The following is a 24,782-nucleotide window of genomic DNA, read 5'->3' as shown; positions in this document are numbered from 1 at the left end:
TTCGTTCCTGGTGAAGGCAGCACAGCTTGGAGCACCTCACTAAGCTCTGCTCAGCTCTCAGGGAGAAAGAGGATCTTTCTAACAGGAAAAACTTGCCAATGACCCAGCATTTGTAGACAGCCAAGCCTGGCCCAAGCCACACTGGCTCCTTCTCTGTAGCTGATGAAATCAACACCCATGGACTCTGAATGTAAGAGAGCCAAACTTCACAAGCAGTACTTCTTGGAAGGTTTCTTAAAGCAAAATCTGACATCTCTTATTTAAAAAAAAAAAATTAAAAAAAACTGGAGATGGGGTTGGGGTGGTATGGGGTGGGATGGGTTTTTCTTCCCTGAACTAATCTGTGTCTCTGATTTGCTTCACTTGTTACATGGACAGAAGATCCTGTCAACACAGAAATAATGCCAAGTATTTAGAGTTTAATGGAACCCAGGGACCAATTAACAACACAGAAAACCACCAGGCAGTGTAACAGGAGGGAAATCTTACAATCTTACATTACTGCTGTTCCCCCATTTCTTAAAATAAAGCACCAGTGCTTCATCAATGATTTCTCAGTAGTAATGTTTATTACCTGCCAGTTTTATCACTGCCCATTTATCAATCCCTTTTTGTGTTCAGTCAAAAAAACACCCTCTCTACCTGTGACCTAAAACCACCCCCAAAAAATGAAGAAAAAAATAACTAAAAAAAAAAAAAAAAGAAAGAAAGAAAGAAAAAAGCAACTGTCCTTGGGGCTCCAGAGCAGCATTGCTAGAACCTGCCCTCCACCCCAAGCTCCCGAACTGCTGACTCCTCAATAGCTTGATGGATGCGATGCACCTCGTCCTGCGTTAGCGTCCTCTCCGGGTGCCGGTAAACAATACGGTAGCAGTGGCTGACCTTCTTTGTCCTACAAAACACAAACCAAAAGAGGACTCATAAATACACGTGCCTGCAAATGTAAATACATGAGGCCGAACACTTACCCTCTGGATCATTTTTATTTGCGGTCTAATTTTGCTCCTGTTTCTTGAAAATCACCTTAATGCTAAGATACACAGTTCGGAGAGGTGGGACTGAGCTGAATTTTAATTTTGGCAGAGGACTTTGCTGAAGTCCACCTTATACCTCAACTTGTACCATGATGTGGTAGCTTCTTAACAAACAACCCCAGGAGGAGGACTTCTTACCCTGTGCTATGGAAAGTAAGAGACAAAGGAGAACAGGGAACAAGAATAGAGAAAAGGGAATGATGGGGAAAAGAGAAGTATTTAAGAGTTGCTGGCTAGGCAAAGACAAGTTAGTGAAAAATCAGGACAAACCATTCAGTAAGAGTGAAAAAAATCTTGCTCTCCATCAAAAGCAGGCACCTAGTTTTGCAAGGGCATCTCTGTAATTGCAGTGTCTGTGTTACTGAATTTAAATGGCAGTTTTGGCATCCTTTTTAGTTTCAAATGGAGCCCACACAGCTTCTTCTTTCAAAGGTGAACACTCACTTCAATGAAAGAGAGAAAATCTGAGGGGAAAAATAATGGGAAACCAGACAGTACCAGGCAGAAGAAGCTTCCAGACTGCAGAACTCTGCACTTAATGGCACACAAAGGCAGTCAGCAAGCTTTGGATCATCTCTCTCCTGAAAATTGCTTCATGTTAGAACCACATTTATGCTTTTGACTATTTGATTAAATCTAAGGTTAGATGTGTTCATCCACAAAGACAACTCTCAAGATACTCACTTCAACCTCAAATCCTACTAGAAACAGGCACAGGCAATTTTTACCTCAGAACTGTTGTTTGACATCAATTTTGTCCCACCCAACAAGGGTGGGAAGCTTGCCCTGCTCCCACCGGAAGTTTACAACAAAAAAAGCTAATTCTAATTAAAGCATTCCTCCTTTTTTTGTGTGCTCTGAAGATAAAGCAAGTTAAATCTGGCTAGGACTGGAAAGGGCAAACTGCGTTTCATAAAGTGTTAAGCTGACTGCAGTTAACTGCTAAAAGCCAGCCAAGAGCTTTCCCTGTGTTCAGGTTAAATGCTGCAGAAAAGTGATTTTTGAGAAAAGAGGGGGAAGTGTAACTGTGGGGAAGGTCTTGCTCTGCTGTGCTCCATCTCTTCAAAGCAGCCAAGAGGACAAACCTGGGGGAAGCAAGTAAATGGAATAACAAGGATTTGGTCAGATGCTACACTGCCAGTGAGAAATTTGAGTAAGAGAGAGGGATAATGCATTGGAGCTCAACGGAAGTTATTTTCAAAACCAGGCTGTCAAATATCCTTAAAGCTGGTAGTATGTCAGTTTTTAAAGGTGCTACAGGAATACACCTGATCAAAAACATTTGAAAATTGCTTTGGCTGAAAATTTATTTAGAAGGTGTACAGTCACAGGTTTAATCTTGAAGTTTTGCAAATATTGGGAATATATCCCATGATAACGAAAATTCATTATCATTATTTAATGTGATATAAACACAAGTTTGCTTAATACAGGTGTAAGCTGTGGTAGGAGTAGCTACAGCACTGCTTCTTCACTGGCCTTTGTTAAATGAATGTGACAATTACTCCTGACTTAGGTGTTTCTGCGTCCCCCTCCCTCCATGGCAGAGAGTGGTACATTTCATACCAAATTATATATGGCAGACTAGGACAAATTAGTTTCTTGTGGGTGTTGTGGAAAAACAGTAGTTTTAGGAGGTATTTAAATCATGAAAGGGTAGAGGTTGTAGAGGAGAGCACTGGACTAGAATTCTGCTAGCTGCAGCTGAAGTTAAGCACTGGTGTGAGAGAATATCAGGATTGCATTAAATATAATTAATCTAGAGTTAATTATAGGCAAAAAATGAACCTGTACTAATATACATAATGCCACATAACATGGATGGTACATTGTATGCTACATTTTTCTCTCACCTTTTAGCTAGGTTTATTTGCATCTCTGTTACTAATTAGAAAGACATAATATAGCGGTTTAAAGCTATTTCAATAAAACACACTGCAAGTTTCAAAACCTTAAGCATTTTGTTTCCAGAGTACTATTACTCACTTTTCAAGGGATATTTGGAAGAACACTTCTCATCTCTTCCCTCCCCTAATATTTCCTGTGCTCCCAAATAAAGTATTAAGAAACTGTGATTAATCCCTGCCATCAGCTGCAACTGGAAACAATTATTGTCAGCAAATAATACCTTTGCTCATTCAGTTTCTCACCTCCCTTTTGTTCTGCAGAGCCACAGAGTGTTTGCCTACCTTAGAGACAGCTCTGCTTATGCATAATGAAGTCTCTGCTGCATGTCATGCTGCAGCCTGATGATACAGAAGCAGTGGCTCTCTACCCTGAGGAAAAAAAATATTGAGGCCAAAACCTGCAACAGCAGCTTCATAGGAAAAAAAAAAAAAAAAAAGAAACAAAGGAAAAAAGAAAGTAGAAGCTTAACAGTGAGCACACCAGGCTTTATTTACCTAAAGTATACCACCAGACAAGTCCGTGTGGTTGCAGTCACGCGGACTCCTCTCCCATTAGGCTTCAGCTGATCTTAGTGTCACAAGTCTCCTCTGCACCAGCCTGCGGCTCTCAGGTAATGAAGCACAGTGAATACAGCGAAACACTGGAGCGAAATAATGTCCAATGCTCCCTCGTATGATTTTTGGAGGAAAGAGTTTTGCCTCACGATTTTCAGGAATTGGCACTCAGCTGCCTTCATGTACTAGGGAGCTGGTCCCTTCCAGGTCAGAGTCACTGTGTGGGGTCCATCTGAAGGTCAGTATATATGTTTGGGTTTGTGTATGTTTCAGCCTGATACCTAAGCACAACAGAAATGAAGGGGTCTTAGTCTGCCACTAGCATAATAAAATCAACATGAAAGCAACCTCACCCTGGTACCTGGGCTAGAATGAAAGGGTGTGTTTCACAAAACAAAATTAATACATGTGTGTTAGCTTTCCCTGCATGGAAAACCACTGAAGGATGCTTTAAATGCAACTTGGCTGGAAAGCTAATCCCAGAAGCTACCAACAGCAAAACGCTTCAGTGTTCTAGGGAACCTGTCTCAGGCATTACATAAGACTAATCACAGGGTCATTTGGTAACCCAAATGTTGCATAAAGAATAAATGCTTGGCATTGGCACTTATCTCTTCCACATGCAATACCATAACAAGAATGAAAATTTCTCCATCCTGTACTGAAGAGGGAGATAAAAGGGGCAGAACTGAGTGGAAACCCCTTACCTTTTAACTGTGTTCTACTTTCCATCTGCCTTAAAGCACAGAAGCACAGAGAGATCTGTATGGAGGTTACCCCTGCTCTTAAGTGGTGAGGACAACACAGAACCAGACATTTTTCTAGAGAGCTGGATTTACTTTGAGGAACAGAAAACTAGAGATGACAATCAGGCACAGCATGAAAGAGCAAAAGAGTACCATCCCTTTTGTATCCCAAGCAGTTCACTATGCAGTACAATTCACCATGGTATCTATACTTCACCTTTTCCTACAGAATGCTATTTAAAATAAAAGATCTACACACATGGTAGTGTGCAAATATTTGAGATTTTTTTTCTCTCTGTTAAGTGAGTCACAAGGTTCCTTGAGGGTATCCCTGCCATGGAAGTGTGCATCCTATATGCCCTCAAAAGATTCATCATGTAATTCCCTTACATAAACCTTCACAAAGTACTCAGGGGCTGCTATACCCTTCACAGAGATCATATGCATGGAGTGACCTCAGAGAAGAGAAGGCTCATTTTGTTTGCAACAATGTCCCAAAAGCTGTGATGATGGGAAGAAATGAATAAACTATTTCATGTCACCAGCATCCTAATTGACAAAGCCATACAGAAAGCACAGCTTTGGTTTTGCTTTGTGGCTCCAGCAGTTCCACAATGGTTCACATTTTAAGTGGAAATGGGAAAGAATATTAAACTGCAAGAAGAAGAAGAAGATGTAATTACCTTTTCTTTTTTGTTTCATGCTTTCAAACCACATCCATCTCTATGATAGTAGGCACAACTCCTAAATATCCTATCATAAATTTTAAATTGACAAATAACACTCTTTGCTAGAAACCACATCATGGAAAATGGCAAAAGGCTTGTGCTGTATACCTTCTCATCAGTGGCAAGTATTTCAATTACCATGATGATATGCACATAGAATACAGCAGAAATTCTCTGAACAAAGGTCTTTCCAAAATATGCCTTCTCATCTGTCCTTTCAAATGCTAATACTTCATCTCTCTGGAAGAGTACATTGTACACACAGCATATTCTTAAAAAGGGACATCTTTTTGTTTAAGGTGATTTTGATGCCACTGAAAGGCATTAGATTGCCTCCAGACGAAAGAACCCACAGAAAGCAGGAAATGGTCATTTCTCTTGCCTACCTTCTCCAGCTGACACCTGGTGTGTTCAGCTTCAAAAAGAGTTCAGACCAAGATATGCATGTTTAGAGTGTCAACTTTATTGGATTTTTTGGTAGTTCACTTCAAAAGAGATGCGTGCTCACTGACCGATGATTGGACTGAAATATTGTTCTTCTTTTCCACAAAACTGAGACAGTAATGGACTTTTTGCTCTTTTCTAATTGGACTTGGTATAATCTGTATCTGAATACCAACCTGAAACCTGCTTGACCTTTTCATTCTTTCTTTAGTATTAATTCCATTTTAAGCTTCTCTCTTCATGTAGAAAAAAAAAAAAAGTCAAAATTCTGTTAATAGCCAGATTATTGAGAGATAAAGAACACAGTACAGGATACAATGGCAAAGGACAAAAATATCACCTCCTAGTTAAGACAGTGAAAAGTGGATGAAAAATGAAAGCACTTTCAGCTTCTCAGTCACTGGACACTATTAGATAGCCATAAGTACAATCTAATTCATTGTCCAGTATTGAAAAACGTTGCATTAATTCAAAAGCTTTGACCATTATTTTCCTTTTCTGCCTAAATCTATCAACTAATTTCTTGTATGCAGGAACAGATACAAATAGATAAGTACTGAAAAACATCTTTCACAGGCTCCACTTGAAAGTTTCCTGGCTGTTAAGGTACTCACTAAATGTTTAATGGAACAATTCAAGCAATTAGTTGTGCTTTGGCTGAGCACTTTGGCCCATAAAGACCTTTTCTTATTTCAACAGATCACCTTGTTTTGTTGACAGAGGCCAACAAAAGAACTACCGTGAGCAGTGCAGGGCTCTCTTCTGCCAGCTCCCAAGCAGAGGGAACTCTTGTAAACAGACTGAGCTATAGAAGAAACAGAGAATTTCCCTTGTGCACTGTGTTACAGTCCTCTCAGTAACCAGCCAAGGATATAGATAACCCATCTCAAATCCAAGCACTTCCTATTAAAAAGCTCTTAAGTCTCACAGCATCAGAAGTAATGGAATCCATTACATGCAGGCAGCAATGAAATATCGCTAGGGTGAAGAAGAAAAGTACCATTCTCCATTATACTAAAAAAAAAAAAAGATAAAAAATCTAGAGTACCCATAGGATAATAAGCTAACTGTGACACAGACTTTTGTTGCCATCAAAGGGCAGAAAAAACCTACAAAGCCTTGGGATTTGGGATTATGTTTTTTCTTTTCATTTTAAAGACAGTGACTCACTGATTCCTTGAAGAAGGCAATGATCAATGGTTGTGAAGCAGGTATGAAACCATTTCTCAAGGGGATGGATTCCAGCATCAGTGATGACTCCTTGTCCTCCGATCTCTATCTCTTTGGGAAAATCATCTATCAAACTCAGAGGACAGAATTCCCATCATATTTGATCAATACCAATACTGATGAATCAATTTCATGTGGCTTTAAAGCTGGATGTGACTGAGAGTTGCCCTCTTGCAAGGTGAACTTTGTGCATTCACTTCACACTGGGCCTCTTCTGTTTTTAGGGACTCACCAGTCCATCTAGTGATTCAGTTCAAAATCCTGCTCTGAATCCAGGAAGATTCAAGAGTAGGCTAGAGACTGAATGTCTTCAAGACTTGCCTAACTTTGAGCAGAGTAACTGCAGAGCACTCACCATGCCACATAAATTCAATACTACACATGGAATGAGTCTCTCAACTCCCCAAGGCTGAGACTTTGAGCAATGAAAGAAAGCCATGCACAAAAAGATCAAAACATGTGCAAACCTGTGAGACTCAGAATATGGTACAAACCCTATTTTTAATTCAGGGTTATCACCATGACAGGACTGCACAGGTGAAATAAAGAAGGGAGAAAGAAAACATTCTGATACATACATGCAAAGTCTAGTGAAATAACTTCTACCCACTGTGGTGGCAAATAAGAGAAGGTTTATTGGTAAAGTACTTGAGACATATTTTTATGTACTAAACATAGAAAAATAATTGGATGCTGAAAGTGAGAAACAAACATAGTCTCAGCATGAGACAGGACAAAATACCTGCTCTGTGAACAGCACAGGGTTTTGCTGTTGTTTTGCTTCACTTTCCCAGTTTTGACTGAAAAAGGTTAATGCCAAAGGCTTTTCAAAGTCTAATCTTGTGTTCACCAAAATAAAATCCAAGGAGTAATATTTTTTATTATTTGCTTAAAAATTGACCACTGGAGACTTAAACACTCTCTAACAGAGCAAACAGAAGAACAAAATAACTCAATTTGGATTTTGTGTCTCAGGGGAATTGCCATCTAAGCTTCTTGACTTTCTCCTTCCCTGTTTAGTCCAGAAACAAATGCAGGACTACATTTCCCTTGAGAGGCCAAGGCAAAAAGTTCCTACGACGGATCACCCCCTCTCTCTGGAAGAGAAACTTGGCTGACGTAGCTGATACTGACATTCTGAGGAGAACAGAAGCACACATTACCTGGAAGTCCTGGTAGTGCTGGCAGCTGAAGCATTTTGGCTACCAACCAGGACATTCTAAGAAAAAAATCACATTTTCAGTGAGTAAAATCATAATGAATCAACATATTTTCTGCCACTGCTGGCTCTCATGCTTTCTCCACATTTTTCTTGACCTCTTAAATCCCTGGTAATTTAGTGGTGGAAGAAGGTATCTCTGGCAGCAACAGGCTCTGTGGTTCTGGCAGAACTTTGTGACTTGGATATCTCATTCACAACCGTGTTGTGCCCTTCCAGGACAATTGGCTGTACTGGAGAGGATGAGGGACACAACCTGTTTGCAAGGAGCAGCTCTGGAAGACACACTTTGTAGAGTCATGCTTCCTGTGCAAAGACATTGTATTCATCTCCCTTTGAGCCACAGCGTGTGAGTAAGAGGATGCAAGAAGCTTTGGTCCTCCTCCTATCAAACAGTGATGTTAATAATTCCATTCCTGGTCCTTAGCCACAGCAGGATCACTCTAAACTTTCAAACCATTGGCAACTACCTGTACTTAAGAGTGACAACCCATCCCAACATTCCGAACAAATCCAACATGAGAGGTGAATTTGGACTCTTTAAAATGCTTTCTAAAATATTTATAATAAAAATGTTAAGTGTGATACCTTTTCAGTTCTTCTAAGTGAAAGATCAAAGATGAGAAGTATAAATATTTAGCAGTTTTTTTCTGCCAACTAGATGTTAATACTAAAGGCTACAAAAAGTATTCCTAAAAATAACATTGCTGTCAAATTAAAACATATTTCAAAATCAAGTAGAAAGGGAATTTAAATGAGAATTTAAAACAATTCATTCTCCTAAGAAATGAAGATGGATGGTAGTGACAGCTGGTATGGATGTATCTCCACTGAGCACTAGCAGAAATCAGGGTCTAGATGACAGACAAGTACATGGGAAGGCCTGAATGCTGTTTTAGACTCTTGTATAGATTTCATCACTGAGATTAGTGGTTTTGTCCTCACCAGGCCCAGGAGATTGGTGTTTAAGGTCCTTTTACACTTGTTGTGAGTTAAAGAAAGACGTGGCTCTGGACTCAGATAAGAACCTAAATGACTTGTCCGAAGTCCCATAGAAAATTGATGAGAGAGAGGGGTCTTGGACAAGTGCAGGCACAGACCCTTTGAGTTAACCTTTCAAGTTACCCATCCCATTCACCCACACTTCCAGTGACCCTTCTTTACTGCAAATCCTACAACCATCCTGGAAAAAAAAAAAGGCTAAGGAAGGAAAAAGCAATTCATCCAATACAGAGTGGATAGGGCAGGGAAGACTGGAGAGACAACATCAGGATAACCAGATATGCTGTTTCTTAACTGATAAACTAAGCCCAAACCAGGAGAAAACAGGATAGGGACAAGAAGTCAGAAGGAAGAGCTGAGACTAGAAGACAAGAAGGACTTTAAAACAGAAAGCAAAGGTTAAAAGAAATCACTTGCCCCTATTTTTTTTTGAGGACAAGCAATACATTAAAAGCACCTGCCTCACTGGTCAGCCTGCCGCACCAGAAGGCAACTTAAAAACATTTGTAGCTATCTGTGTGCAAGTAGAGGGGGTTTCTCAATGGGGCTGCTTACAGCATCTGTCAAAGCTAGTGAAAACCCTGCAGTCACTTGCAACAAGTGCTGCTTGCTGTGTCCTTCCAGTTCATAAGTTATTTTTCCTCTTAGAATTGTCAGGTTTTACGAGCCTTAATCTGGCTAACTGGATTTGTTTTGGAGATTCAGAAATCCACCACTTTCCCTCCCTGAGGACAGAGTGGTTCCACACAGACAGCCACAAGAAACCTGTTCTCATCGTTTTTCTGACAGCTGCTGCCTTGGAAAGGCAACTCAGAGGAGGTCCTCAGAGTAAGGAGAGCTACTGGCCAGCAGATTAAACTACTGTTAACACACTGGAAGACTGTCAGGCTGTTAAACTTTTCTCTTGCCAGGTCCCATTTGTGCAGGTAATACATTTGGACCATGATGAGACACAAAGAGTCTGGATCTTGTAGGTGAGGTTTTCCTGGTTATTTTGATTGGAACAATGGGGGAAATATTGCAGCACTATTGAAACTAACTGAAAGATGACAACATATGCCAATGAGGTGCACTGGCCAAAACTTTCACAGCTGTCAAAATGAACATTCATTTGGAAAACTCTAGCTGTCATGCTTAGCATGCTGCCCCCTTAATATTATGGTTGCTCTTTATGAAAATAAAAAATGTGTATATGATAGGAAGTATGCATAGTGCACACCTCCTACAGTGAGATAATATGAGCATCATGCAATAAAACACCCTGTGGGCATGGAGATTAAAAGGTCAGGGCACAAAATGAAATGCATCATTCTGTGAGTAAAACAAAACTATTGGTCTGCCATCCAAGGAAGGAAAGCAAGCTATTGAGGCATTACACTAGGAAGATCAAAATACCATTTTTGCTATGGCTTTACTAAAAAAGGCCAAGCAATCCTCCCACTAGCAGGAATTAGTATCAACAAAGAATGAATAAGATCTCAGCCCAGAATAGGGAATTCACAGGGAGCAGCAGAGTAAACCAAATGTTCTCAAATTGTCCAAGACATGAACTTTGCCCTAAAGCACTTCAGGAATGAGCAGAAGAAATCTCAAGGCTGTTATCAGCTTTCTTTGAGAGTTCACAGAGGACAAGTAAGGTACCAAATGTTTAAAAAAAGTTGGAGTGCTTATTTTTGGAAATGGAGAAAATCCCCCAAAGCTAGGAATCCATAGAAACTCTGAACCATTTGCTTTTACTTTAATTCCCCAGTAAAACTCTGATGTAGCTAATTAGCTCAGGCAGTTGGAGCATGGTGTTAATAATGACAAGTTTGTGGGTTTGATCTTTGTATGGGCCATTCATTTAAAAGTTGAGCTTGATGCTCCTTGTGGGTCCCTTCCAACTCAGATTATTCTGTGAATTTGTGAAATTATTTGTAAAAACACAATGGAAATTAAAAAAAAAAAAGGTAAAAAAGTAGAAAACATAGATGTACTGATTAAATCTAGCCAAAACAACCTAATTTCCACTATAAAGGGACAACAGACTAATAAATCAATAGTCAAAAAGTGAAATGATAAATTGCAGGAAGTAGTATGGAGAGTAGGTGCATGTGTAGGCATGTGCATCTTCACATGTGTTAAACCAGCTAAGAAAAAATGGTGTAAGATCAATATGTCACAAAATATGTTCCACTGGCAACTGCAAGTAGTTTCAGACAAAACCACAACATTTTATGGAAAAAATTTAAGCATTATAATGAAAAGTGAAAAAACCAAGAAAAATACTAAATCCAGTTCATAAAACTAGATATTGAAAATCTGTCTTCCTAAACGTTTTGCTGGAGAGGGAACTGCATATAGATGGATGAGAAAACTGGTGATCAATACTGACGATTACTACAAAAAGGTGCTCTTGCAAGTAGCTGTAGTATTTGTCAATAATTTGTTGTTTCTGGGAGCAGTTGTCTCCAGTTCAGCCAAATCTGAAGGATCATTCTTGTAGGGTTCTTCAACCTGGCTCCTGGATGATGGAGTACTTTCACTAATGGAAGAGGTGATGCAGCAGAAGTGTTTGTTAACTGGCATGTTAGGTTAAGCTGGGTAAATACTAAGTATAACTGAAGACAAGGTTAGAATAATCCTGACAAACTGCAAAAGCTGGAGGACACAGTTCAACCAGACCAAGTGAAAGCTGGGCTTAAAGCATCACTGCACAAAGCATCCATGGACCACACAGAACCATGAGCTGAAGGTGAACCTGTGATGTTGATGGGACAGCACAAGTTACAAGACAAGACTGAGAGAATATACGTGGCTCAGCCTAAAGAACACAAAGCATGAGATCATGCTTTAAATACCTAAAATGCTGCTGCACAGAGTTATTCACAAGCAGCTGGAGACAAAAGTAATGAGCTCATATTGCAGAAATGTTCAGCTTGAAAATTCACTTGGAAAGGCGGTTGGAGTCCCCTTTGCTGGAAATCTTAAAGGACTGGTTATACAAGTGTCTGTCAGGAATTCTATAAGTAGAGCTGATCCTGTTTTGGAGTAGGAGGATGAACTAGGTGGCAGTACTCTTCAACTCTTTAGCATAACATAATGTAACAGTCTTTAAAATGCAGAAAGTTACTTGAGTAGCAAAGATAGCTCCCTATAGCTCCGACTTAACACATGTCCTGTATTTATTTATCCCCTGAAAGTGATGTAACCTCCTTAGACCAGCAACCCTATCATTAGCCTTACAGGCTACTGTTGAAATAGAGCACACAGGAAAGCAAAGTGCTGCTCAGTTACCTTTCACTGCCTAAGTCAACAAAACAAACAAACAAGCAAGCAAACAACCCAGAAAAGTCCACTCTGTAAGTCAGCATCCCAAAGGGAGAATGTCACTCAACTGCTTGCCCCATTTGCTTCAGGGATGAGAGATGCCTTAGGAAAGCTCTAAGGAACAGCCACAGAAGATGCTGCATACCTTTGATAGGCTGAACTGCATTGTTTCTTTTAAACAATTCTGAGTTTATATCAAGAGGTTAACCCTTTGCTTTCAACTTTCCAAGTTCACATTAAACCATAGACAATCTTAAAATAAGGGTAAAGTCTTCTAACAAAACAATGTTGCAAACAAGCCTGTTTGAGACTCTTCAGCCCAAAGCAATTTTGTGAAGTCCAGGGACTAGGAGACATCTGAGACACCAATCATTAAATCAAGATTGCCTGGTTGGCCCCACTCTGGGGACTGTGGCCTTCTGACATAGAAGCTGGTCAACTTCATGCCCTGTTGCAGGTGGTGAGACTGAAAAAATACAGAGGAAATGGTATGTCCTACGATATACTGCAGATCAGTTCATCTCATAATAGAAACACATAGAAATCAACTTGTGGAGCTCTAACACAGTGCTCTGAATAAGTTGTTAGGTTTCCCTCATATTCCTATATGTTATCCTGGCTTTCCTATTTTCACTCACTCGCTGTTTTGTATTCATTTACTGAGCCCGTTCCTCATGTAGACAATAGCTATGAGGAAGGAGCCACCTCTCATTTTACCCACCTACACTGCCTTCCATGGCACAGAACAAGAAACCACTGTAAAAACCCCATCTACTTGTGTAAGTATATGTGTATGTAAGCATGTATATCCAACTCAGAAGACTTTGTGATAGGAATGTGATACATTCCTAGCCATTGCTAGAAAAGCTAGGGTTTTTGTTAACCTCCACAAGTCTGCTTGGACTGATAAGACCACTAGTTTTTGGGAATCCTTGATGTTTACTAAATAATTTTCAGGGATTAAATGTTGATCTCATAAAAGTGTCACTGCATATGTGTTCTTCTGTTCTTACATGAAATATGAAGTTGCCAAGGAACAAATACACTATTTATGACTTATCCTGTACTGTAACAAAGAATGGCTTAATGGGGGCACATACTACTTTTGAATGCACTGCAGTCTGCTATTCCCTGAACTGGAGAGTCTCTTAACCAAGTTTAAGATGTATACACTCCTTTCCCCTCAAAAGGAGATCTCATTCTTGACATGGCAGTCTGAATCACAGCAGGAAGGCTCACATGCCACAGGTTCCTGCACCACAGTCCCACAAATCTGCCTTACTTGTAGGGAATTCAATGTAGGTTACACAGAGCAACCATTAACTCAGATTGCAAACTGAAATGAACTCAAATTATTCTTACATTACTGACTTTAAAGATGACATGACTGGTATTATACATTAGATGCAACAATTTGGTGGCATGATCTTAAACACCATCATCTCTGCTTGTAGACCTTCTTCATTTGAACTACAGTAACATACAAGGAAGGAGACATTCCTTTTGAGATTACAGGGAGTTATACCTGAACTGTTGCCTTGCCAAGTGCCTCAGGGAGATTCACTCCATTAAGATCAGCAGAGTTCGTTCTTTACTTTGCCTAATTTGACACACCTAGCCAGGATGGCTGGTGTTCTAACATGTTTAAAAACATAGTACCAAAGAATATGAAAATTATTGGACATTCAGTGCTGAGAGGGTTGCAGAGCTATTCCTGTTCCCTTCTGCATCCACTGTGTTTCTCCACTGCACTCACATGGACAAACTCCCCAGCCAGTGACACCTTCTCTTTGCAGAGACAGCTGAACCAACACAGGTGCCATGTATGTTCATTCAGTGAGAGAATATACTTCCCTAAAATGGAAGAGATGTCAGAAATGATGCTGTAGACCTTATTGAGAAGAAGATGGAGACTAGAATAACCCCGTGACATTTTGCACTGTAGTCTCTACCAAAAGGTGAAGACACAAAGACAGTTTGGACAACTCAGTAAAATCAGACTGCTGAGCGGCATGAAGTAGAGAAAGAGAGAAAGAGACATCTGCAGAACTTGTTCCTGAAACCCACACACTTTTCATTCACAGTATATCAAGATACTTGACACTATTGTGATTTTACTTTAGCATCCACTTGGGAAAAAGTTAAAAGGATCTCACCCCTGACTGTAATAAACCCATCACAGAAGTTGAAGCACCTGTCAAAAGCACATGTTGCATGGGCTTGGATAGTCAAAACATTTATAAGCACTCCTAAGCTGGGTGAAAACTTTCTTATATTATTGCCACATCTGCACTGGCAGATGACTAAGTTTGTCTCCTGTATCTCAACTGATCTTAGTTCTGATTCTGTATATCTCACAACACATCACAGAAACTCCACAGGGAAGCATGGAAAGAATCTGGATGAGGCTCAGCATCCACCTACAAAGCCCATGGTTAGATCCATACTGTGTTGGACCAGTCTTTCAGTTTTGTTGTTATTGTTTTTGTTTTTTAAAGGTTGAGCCTTCATCTTCTTTCTTTTCCACACTGGGTAAGCATTTCAGTAATACCTGGGTGAGGCAATAAAACTGAGCAGCAGAGCTGTTTGCACAAATCCTTCTCCATTCCTGTCTCCAGGTGCTTCTCAGATTTTCCCTACTGCACCTAAACCAGCACATCCGCCTCAGTGGCTGCACATGTGATGAACCACAAGAGCAAGCTGATGGGGTTGAAAAATGACCGAATTCCCAATCTGAGTCACTGAGTGGCCTCCCCAGACACTGCCAGCACAGTGCAGGGGTGAGAACAGCACAAAGCAAGACTTTTGCTGCCAGGAAAAACATGTGGAAATGGGCTAAAATCACAAGCTGGTAATTCACTGAATCCACATAAACAGTAATGCACATCCTCCTTTTTTTCCCCAAGTTCATGTAAAACTGTGCTATACATCAGAATGAGACTCAGATATAAAGGAGAAGGAAAAAACTCTGTCTGGATGTCCCCAAAAGTTGCTGAGTCAAAGCTCCTGACCTATTCCCACTGAAGGCAATGGGATGACATCTCTTTCTGGCAACTGAGGATTCAGCTGACGTTTCACAAAACAAGAGGGACAGGTCCCTCGGTAGCAATGTTTTTAAAACTGATGAGCAGAAGCAGCCAGTCAGGTCCTCTTCTTGAAAATGATGATACACCAGTTTAGTTAGGAAATGAATGAATGTGTTCAGGACAGCATGAGAAGAGGTAAGCAAAAACTGCTATGACAATTGAACTTTGCAACACTGCAAAGTCTTCTCCCATCAGATAAGCCTGAGTTCAGTAGTCTGAGCCAATCTTAGGTATGTAGGGTCCTTCACAAGGCCTCTGTTCTAGCACAGATTTCATTCTGTGCGAGTAAAATTGTCCCTTCTGCAAAACATAATGCGCATCCTCAGAAAGGAGGATGGTGTTTATAAGTTCATTCTCAGTATTTCATCAAATATAGCAAAAATGCTCAAGAAGTTACTGATTAGAAAACTAATCTGTTCAAAATCATTGCCTTTAACTTTTCCCCTGTATGGCGGGACATCGGCCCAAGCTAACTGGTGGCTTTTGGACACTGAAAAGCAAGGTTGGAAAAAAGCAGGGTGTGGGGATCAAGACTTAGAAATATTAATGGTGAATCACTCCTTTGCTGAGAGAAGGCATGACTGCCTTTAATGAACAGTTACATGGAGGATGTGAGATAATCTAAGTGGGACTGTTACGAAATTTAACTATGAGATACTTTGAGTCATGATCTATAAATCTGCTAACTGGGTTTAGTAAGTTGTTGAGTCATTACCATATAAGACTGGGCTGCTCTGAAATCCATCTGGCTAAAGGCATTGAGTGGTTTGCTTTTGGTTAGAGAAGATGGAAATGAGCACACTTGCACATGAATTTTCATGAATAAAAAAATTATTAATAATAATAATAATAATAAAAAAAGTTAGCTACAATTACACTATCCACACTAAAAATACTGTGTCATTTATATTTTAATTAAAACCGTCCTGAGATTGAGAATTAGCAGGCATGAAATTGGCATGGATTTTTAATGTTCTGAGAAAAAAATACAGTACATTCTCTGCACTTAAGTATCTTCTATGACATCAACTCAAAATAAAATGAGGACTGGGCAGAAGGATGCTGGGTACTACATATAAATCACTGATCTTCCACCTTGTAGAATATTTTCACACTCAAACTGAGATGCTAAATCAGCTTAGAACTTAGCAGAAAGAAAAGAAAAAGAAATGTATTTCTAAAAACACCACTATAGATCTAATTCATTTTGGAGTAACTCCTCCAGCAAAGACCCAGGGCTGAGCTAGTCAGACAACTCTATTATCTTTCATCTGAAGAAAGTGTGATTAGTGGAGGAAATGTCACATTTACACTTAAAAATTGTTTCAAAGGCAACTTGTATCTTTTGGCAGAATTCAGCCATTTAAAAAATACTGCATGAGAAAGAGGCAGCTATAGCAAAGAGCACTCCTTTTTATGATTTCTCACCCTTGTATTAAGCCACGGGTTCAGCTTAAATATTCAGCTTAAATATTCAGTGTCTCAGCAGTTGGCATCTCCCAGGCAGCAGGGCAGAACTGCTCTCTGTTGGACCTCAGGGATGCAGTGCCAGGGCTCTCGGAGATGAAGGCTCCCTGCACAGAGCCTGCCCCATGGAGCACCAGCCTGTGGTGCAGCACAGAGCAGCAGGACATGGAGCAAGGGGGAACTGCACCTTCCTCACCCCCTCTGCTGTGAAAGGGAAGAGCTGGTCTCTGCAGCTGCTCTGCAGCATGTAGGAAGGGGACAAACATGGTCAAACTGGATGGAGGAGGAACATTTGCTAACAAATACACGTCTTCAGAGATTTTCCTCAAAGGTCACATTGACAATATTACATATAAATTGAGTTTCTTCTGAAGATGTCTGTGCACCCTCACCACCAAAAGATCCACAGTGTTACTCCCAACTGCAGTGCTGTCTTGAGCAGTGCAACATTGATGACCATTACACATGGACACCCTACAGCCCTTATGGGTTTTGTGGTTTGGTTTAGCTTGGGTTTTGGATTTTTTTCTTTTAAGTGACAACTACTCTCAGTCTTCTTTTTCTGGCTTTTCACTTTTTTTTCCCCTTCATCTTTCATTCTGGCTTGCCATTTGCTGGCATTTAGCTGTGAAGCCTGTACCTGGAGCCAACTAAAGGTTTGTGGGAAATTCAGAGGAAATTAGATGTAAAACTAACCAAGAAGTACTTTCAGCACAGAGGTAATAATGTCATGGTGACCCTCACTTGTAACCCCCTGGAAACATAACACAAACCAAGAAGCACAGGAGCTTGGAGAGGATTCACAACTCCATCTCTTTTAGAGAGTTTGTGTTTGGCACTCTCTTCCAGCTTCATGTTACTATGGACCTTTGTTACAAAGGACCTTTGACATCCCCTTTTTTTTTTTTTTTTACTTTTCAACCCATTTAATGACCTCTGATAAATGGAAGAGCCTCCACCATTACATATTTCAAACAGAATACCACAAAAGAGCAAGTCGATCTAGATGAATTTGATCCATTTAAGTGTATTCACATATTGTGATGCTTGAGCTACAGAGAAATAGAGTTACCATTCGTCAGCTGAACTGCTGAAAGCAACTTATGTTCATGTTTCTACCCATTCCCCCAATATAATAAAATACATTATACATTAGCATAAAGTGGATCCTATAAAAAATATTTAAGAATTTGAAAACTTCCAGGCTATGCAGATGAGCAGAGAGCTGGCCATTCATTCAGCCACAAAAATGGGATCAATTTCAATTACAAGTTCATACCTTATTTATAGCAGCATCGCCTGCCTAAACTAACATATTAATCTCTGATAAACATCAGACATCTCTGACCATGGCAGGGTATCAGAAGGGGAAGTGGAGCTGAGTAGGACAGTGAGTGACAAGGACTTGCTGAATGTCATTTAATTAATCATTTAACCTCTTTGCATGTGAAGAGAAATGCAGAAACTTCACTCGGCCTTCCTAAGAAGCTCAATTCAATAGAAACTTCCATACAAATAAAGGGCTCTGAAATCCCTGAAAAATGAAATACAGGTATTTGACATACCTAGATTCCATGTGCAGGACCATCTCTGTCAATACATGTAGTCCTGCTGCAGGACCACTCAACTCTTATATGTTAGACAATGTGGCTTCTGAAAGGTAATCTAGCAGCGTGGCAACACAGACCGAGACAAAATTCCAGCTATGAACCTCAGAAAATTAAGAGGGCAAAACTGTGCATAAATGCTTTTCAATATATTTATTGAAGTAATATATTGTGTGTTTAAATTTTCTCTTCTCAGATATTTCAATACAGAAAAAAGCAGTCTATTGTGAAACAACAGGGCAGACTGGATGGGTGGTTTATCAGACTTGAGAACAGTAACTAGCAGTTGATCTGTCACCCTCAATCTCAACAGGTAAAGAAAAGTCTGTCTTCTCTCATCCATCATGGTGTAAGGAGTGGTAGGTCTAAACACAGATATGATTAATCTAAACTGCAATCTTTGATACAACAATGCCTGCAAAGGTTACCTGCAAAACTGAAAGGCAGCAGCCAATTGTTTTTGCACGAAAAGGACAATCTCCAAGAGAAGATAAAGGGTATCTGTGTGACTTTCCTGCTAGACATCCTCCAAAGCCATGGACTATTCTTCTTCCCACAGCAAATACCACAGCCCTTTCAACTGGAAACAACAGGTAGCAAGCTCTGCAAGAGCAGCAGCCCTTTCCCTGCTCACTCCTGAAGCAGCACCACACCTGCTTTGTGGCCACACAACTGGCTGTGCAGGCAAACGATCCCCACTCAGCTGAAGCACAACCCTCCCACCCTACAGTTTTGTTGGAGGACAGGTTCTCAGCTAAATCAATCCCCTGATTTGGATGCTGTAACACAGTGGATGGCATGAAGGATGGAGTGAAGACTGGGGACAGTTAATCAAAATACAAATCCACAAGTTTTTGGCATAGTCTAAGACCACGGTTCCAGGGCCAATTGCAGAGAATCTGCCAGCTCAGCTCCTACCTGCCTTGGGCTCTCCAAAGCAACTTCTAACACAAGATGTGATGTCTTCGGTGTGTGCCACCTGGGACTGATGCTTGAACGTCTTAACCTGACCTTTCTTAAGCTTGACTGAAAACTTCCGTGTGAGTTACTGCAATGTGAATGATACTGCTAGCCTGTAACCCATAAGAAAGCCAAGAGAACACTGAGCTGGATTCACTTTGCAGTACATTTATTTTGTAAGCAATTCTTTTTCTGCTCCTCATAGTTACAGAGACTCATGGGAGACCAAGTAGAAGTTTGTGGGATTTGGGATGTTTGTCTGGCTAGAAGCATGAGAGAATCTGATTCATTTGTGCTTTCTTTCCAAAATGCAACAGCCATTAAGCAATCACAAAACAGTGTCATGATTAAACAACTGAGCACAGGCGAGCGTGGGGATGCCCACACACAGTAAATGTGCCCTGCTGCTTCCTGGGAAAGTTTGCAGCCTGTGCCAGGTTCTGTACTGCTGTGTTAGACTGCTCCCTGTTCTCAAACCAGCTCATGCACAGGCTTTCAACAGGCAAGGCAAGCCTTTTATTTAGATCTTCCATTTGCATTTACATTTTTAAAGAGACAATTGTGATTTTCCAAATAAATTACAGAGCCCAAAGAACACATACAAATATTGAAATTAAATTTTGAGGAAACAACTATACATCTTGGTTTAACTTTCACATTGGTAGAATTCAGAAAGAAAAAACCCAAGTACTTCCAATACTTTTGTGTTTGTTGAAAATTGCCAATAATTTCTGTTGCAAAAACATTTTCCTTCCACTTTCAACATTCCTCTGAGACAAGAGCAAAAATAGTTTAACTGTGAAAATGATCCATTTTACAGGCATCAAGCTATTTTTAAATCCTACTCCTCAGTCTGCTTCTCTATGCCTAGATCATCAGTAATTTATTTATGAAATTCCCTTAGGAAGGGAGTGTGCAAAAGAAAGGTAGGTGGGAAGCAAAAAAAGCCCCACATATACATACACAAATATAGTATATATATATAGTGAGCATCACCTCACTACTAGCATGGTTTTGTTGAAGTCAATGAGATGCCCAGTACCACCATGACAAAAAGAACCCAACCCTAAAGCTGAACACGCAGAATTATGGAGCAAGCAGCAGACCTAAGTGTTATATCCATGTATTCCATGACATAAACCATTGTAAGGTCACAGGAAAATCAGACAAGGGCTAAGTAGGAGGGTACACTCACTGACTGCACTTGAAAGAGGAGTAACATCACAAAGTTTGCAGGTGAAAGTAGGTAAACTGAAGGTAAACTGATAAGGGAGATGAGTGATAGTTTTGAGGATCACTTGAAGCACTCCCTGACGCTAGTAACCATAAAGTCTTAAAATGGGAGCAAATTCAAGAAGGATATGGTTGAAGGACTGCACTGGGCTCCTCCTCTGTTCAACAGAGGAAATCAGATGATACTGAGATTAGCTCACCACCAGGCTTTGGTCCTTCCATGAGCTTCTCTTTCTTTCTGGTACACCAAGAGAGTGGGCGGCCATGTGGCTTTCCTCCTGCTCCTTTGCAGGGACACAGCTGCAGAATGTATTTTTTGTGAGGGGGAATTACACATGTACTCCTTCAAAAGGCACACAACTACTACAGGATCAGGAGCTTAAAGACAGCAAATAAATTTTTAACTTCAGTACTTTCCTTTAGCAGGAGCCTTGTGAAGCTATGATCCTATATCCAGGTGCAAAAGAAGCAAACTTCACTTCTGAACATCTGAATGACTCCAGGCAGACTTGTCAAATGTGGGTGTTGCAGGACTTTTAAGATTTCCTGCCTGCATAAGGTGCTTCCCAAAACCCAGAATGAAAATATTCTGTTAGTGGAATACAAGTCCAAGCTCATGTTTAAAGCAAGAACTGTTGATCCCAAATCAACGAAGCAGAAGATTTTCATTACATTTAGCACAGAAGGAAATGCTTGTCAGATATGTCTCTGGAAAATTTCCTTACAGGAACATGTCTGTGTGCACATAGAGGAAGGCCTATTTTTGGGAAAAGAGCCTGAAGATTTCATACATTTATTTTGATGAACTGCCCTGGAGATTTTCTGTATTGGTTTTCCAGAGGAGGAGGTTGTACAAAAAAACTCTTCTGCAAAGGTTGCTACCTCTACTAGAGAAATACAAGCACTGAATGCACATTTTAATGTCACACAGGACACAGTTTAGACTATGGCAGCAAGAAAGGCAGAGAGAGGCATTTCAAAGCCTGTGCACCCCTTTACAAAGGCAAAAACCATACAAAAAGAGCTGAATTTAAATTCCTGCAATGTGAATTTTGTCTCTACTCTCAGTTCTCACAGAACAAGGCGTGAAAGCACAAAATCAAATCAAATAGACCTGTTGAGAAAAGACAGGGAGAAAAGCATGGTGATTTAGCCACCTCTCCAACTCCAAAGAGAGGCATAAATCATCTTCCTTCCACCTGTGAAACTCTCAAAATCCCAGTCCAGGGTTTAAAATCTGGCCTTTGTGGAAGGCCAAGCCCAGAGTCCTGCACCCGCATGGTATCTAGGGAACCCTAATCTCAAAATGTGAGAAAAACCAACCTCCAGTCATTCCCTCTTCACATGAAATTCACTCAGGCAATAGCCACCCCCATTACTGTGCTGGCAGCAAGAGCCCTTTCACAAGTACTTGCTTCCCTCCTGCAAGTAGCTCTGTAGCAGGCTCCTGACTTAAATTGCTTTCTTTGTCAAGACAGCAATTTTTTTCTTTTAGAAGACCACCAGAAAGATTTTTCCAGAGTTTATTGTGGAGATAGAGGGAAAATGGACAGTTAATGTGGGAATATCATTTGCAGTTTGGATGCGTTTAGTATGTGTGCAATGGGATAAAAAGTCTAAACACAAAGTTGTGGAGGCTGCTTCCCGTACTTCAGCCCCTAGGTATAAGAATATATTTTACAGGGATGTTCAGCACGCTTTTCTTGCTGCCTGCCATCTATCCCAAAGCTGTTTTATTGGCTCTAATGACATAACCTTCCTACTTAGCTATGCAAGGAGGCACACATGCTATGAAATCGACTTCCACTGCTGGTTTGGATTCTTCTGCTAATTCATATGGGTTTTAATTCCATGCCCTTTAGGCTTATAATAAATACCACCCTTGATAAGCCAGAGCAAGAATTGAGCTAATATTGAAAGAATCTGTCACACAAATTATTTATTGTTTTAATTTTATGACTGTCTTGATGTAAATTGGAGCGGACATTGGCTAGGTCCAAACAAAAATCACTAAATCACCCTACATACAAATTCAATGGGAAAGCAGAAAAAGTAGTATATTAAGCACGTTACAAATGAAACTGTTAAATGATTCATTACTATTTTTTGAATGCATTTTTTTGAGTTACAAATAAAACTGAAAACCTAACCAATAAAGCAATATCTATTTTTCAGGACTCTTACTATGTCATATGTTGGACTTACCTTCTGCACAATGGAGGCGTTCTTTTATTAGCACTTAAAGTTTATCTAACATATTCCATGCTGTTAAAAATCATCTTTGTTAAATACTTAAGTGAAGAAATGTAATTGTATTCCTATTCATATTCAAGAAGAATTTACTTTGTGTGAATGTGGAATTTACTTTCATTGTGCACACTCTGCATAAGAATCTGATCTGCAACTTACCATCAGCTTCCTCTCCCTCCCTCTAGGTTCACCAAGAACTGAATGCATGTATCAGCTCATAGGATCAGACCTGGAGCTGGACATGAAAAACTGTTAATTAGTTGTTAATATTTTCTTTGTAAAACAAAAATACCACTCAGGGAGGTATACCAGGGGAGAATTTTGTTTGCAGTGGTACCAATTCAAGTGGATTTGTTGGACTCAATCACAGATTACCTCTGATTAGTCAGTTTGCTTTTATATGAACCCAACAAGGAGCAAAGGGCTAAGGAAGGAAAATAGATCACGATTCAGGTTGCATTTTAAATGCTCAGCTGCTGTAGTTACTGATATTAAGAATGTCCTTTTAATGAGGTTGGCATTTATGAAAACTCTGGAGTCACATTTACATGCTAGTCAAAGCTAAACTGTATTGGTGACATCTACTCTCTGGGTAAGCGTCTTTTCAACACTTCCATGACACTGTAAAAAAAACCCCAAACAAATAAGTTAATGAACAAAGGAAAGAAAAATAAATTAAAATAATTAATTAAATAAATAAATAAATGGAAAAAAAAAAAAAAACAAACCATGAAAAAAATCCCTTCAAAATACCAGAGCTATTTTCATAAGCCTCTCTTTGTCACCAAAGCCAGAAAAAATGGCCAATCCCTTTCCCTTTTAGGCTAAGGGAACTCCCCAACAGGAGACTTTTTCATATTTAAAGAAGAACTAAAAGAGAGAAAAAAGTCACCTAGAAACTTTATCTTTGCAATTAGATGAGGAAAATTATTCTGTGATCTCTTAATGTCTCTGTGCTCCTGAAGTGAGGATAAAAAGTTGTATAAGATGTTTCAAAACTTCTCTTTCACTGTTGCACTGGGGATCACGTGCTCCAACTTCACTGGCAGTCTATTCAGGGAAAAAAGGAAAGCTCATCCTATCATGTTCCTGATGGCATACTGTTCTCTAAGGGAAGGGACAGCACAGGATTTTCTGTGCTAAAGTCTAAAAATACAGATCCATATTTCCTCCTTTAGACATAATAGCTGGACACATGCTTTCATAAATGGACCTAATTGTGGAGAATCCTTTCACCAGGAAGCACCCTGCAGTCAGAACTCTGGGACAGAACATGCCAGGGGTTAAAAGGCACAGGCAATCTCTGCTGTATTAATAGCCTTCACAGAGCCCAGTGGTGGCTGGAGCAAACACCCTTTCTCAGTGCAGCTATCTCTGTCAGCCTCTCTAATCCCACAGCAGTGCCAGATGAGAGAAGGTAACACTGGAGAAGAGACAGCTGCAGCAGTGATGCTGAGAACTCCTGCTTTAAAACACTCTTGAGGCCATTCTGGTTCATGTCAGCTCTCTTCCTCTGCCTGAACCACACCAGCTGCTGATGAGTGGTTTGCTTGAGACCCCTGATCACCTCAGCATCCTCTTGTGGGACTTGTTTTGTTAATGTCTTCCTTGTACTGCTAAAAAGCAAAGTATTCGAATGAGTTGAACTTTCTATAAAAAGGTATTTTTGAGCTGGAAAGAAACCCCAAATTTTATTTGTTTCCATACAGCAGATGCTTTGGTATTTGAAAGGCCTATTTGCCCTTTCTGAGGGATTCCATTCTCTCCTGCTGCAGTGAGATGCCTTTAGGCTCTGGCTCTAAATTCAGAATAATGTGGAAGCTGCAACCATGTTTCCTTCAGTCTGCACTGTCCAGTATTTTCACATCACATTAATCTGTGGTTCCATATCAACTACGCAACAAAATGCCAACACTTTAATTTGCTACTTCAGCAATTGCCATTCAACCAACAGATTTTAATCTATTACAAAAATAGCTTCTTCCTGAAATCCTCAACCTAGCTA

At 40.1% G+C, this 24,782-nt stretch overlaps 1 protein-coding gene across 2 annotated transcripts in view; it reads right to left on the bottom strand.

Moving 5' to 3' along the window:
- Positions 1-465: 465 nt before the first annotated feature.
- The window catches only part of FARS2 (phenylalanyl-tRNA synthetase 2, mitochondrial), a 230,105-nt gene continuing 205,788 nt past the window's right edge, over positions 466-24,782 (bottom strand). For both annotated transcript variants that reach the window (XM_088063477.1, XM_088063484.1), the window contains one exon: positions 466-892. In XM_088063477.1, the coding sequence (XP_087919603.1) occupies positions 754-892 (139 nt within the window). In that variant the 3' untranslated portion in view covers positions 466-753. The remainder of the gene's footprint in view (positions 893-24,782) is intronic.

Source organism: Pseudopodoces humilis, chromosome 1 (assembly GCF_049639895.1).
Source record: "Pseudopodoces humilis isolate 2021_Gansu_Grassland_sample_001 chromosome 1, ASM4963989v1, whole genome shotgun sequence".
Classification (NCBI taxonomy): domain Eukaryota; kingdom Metazoa; phylum Chordata; class Aves; order Passeriformes; family Paridae; genus Pseudopodoces; species Pseudopodoces humilis.
This window is presented reverse-complemented; position numbering and strand designations above follow the sequence as displayed.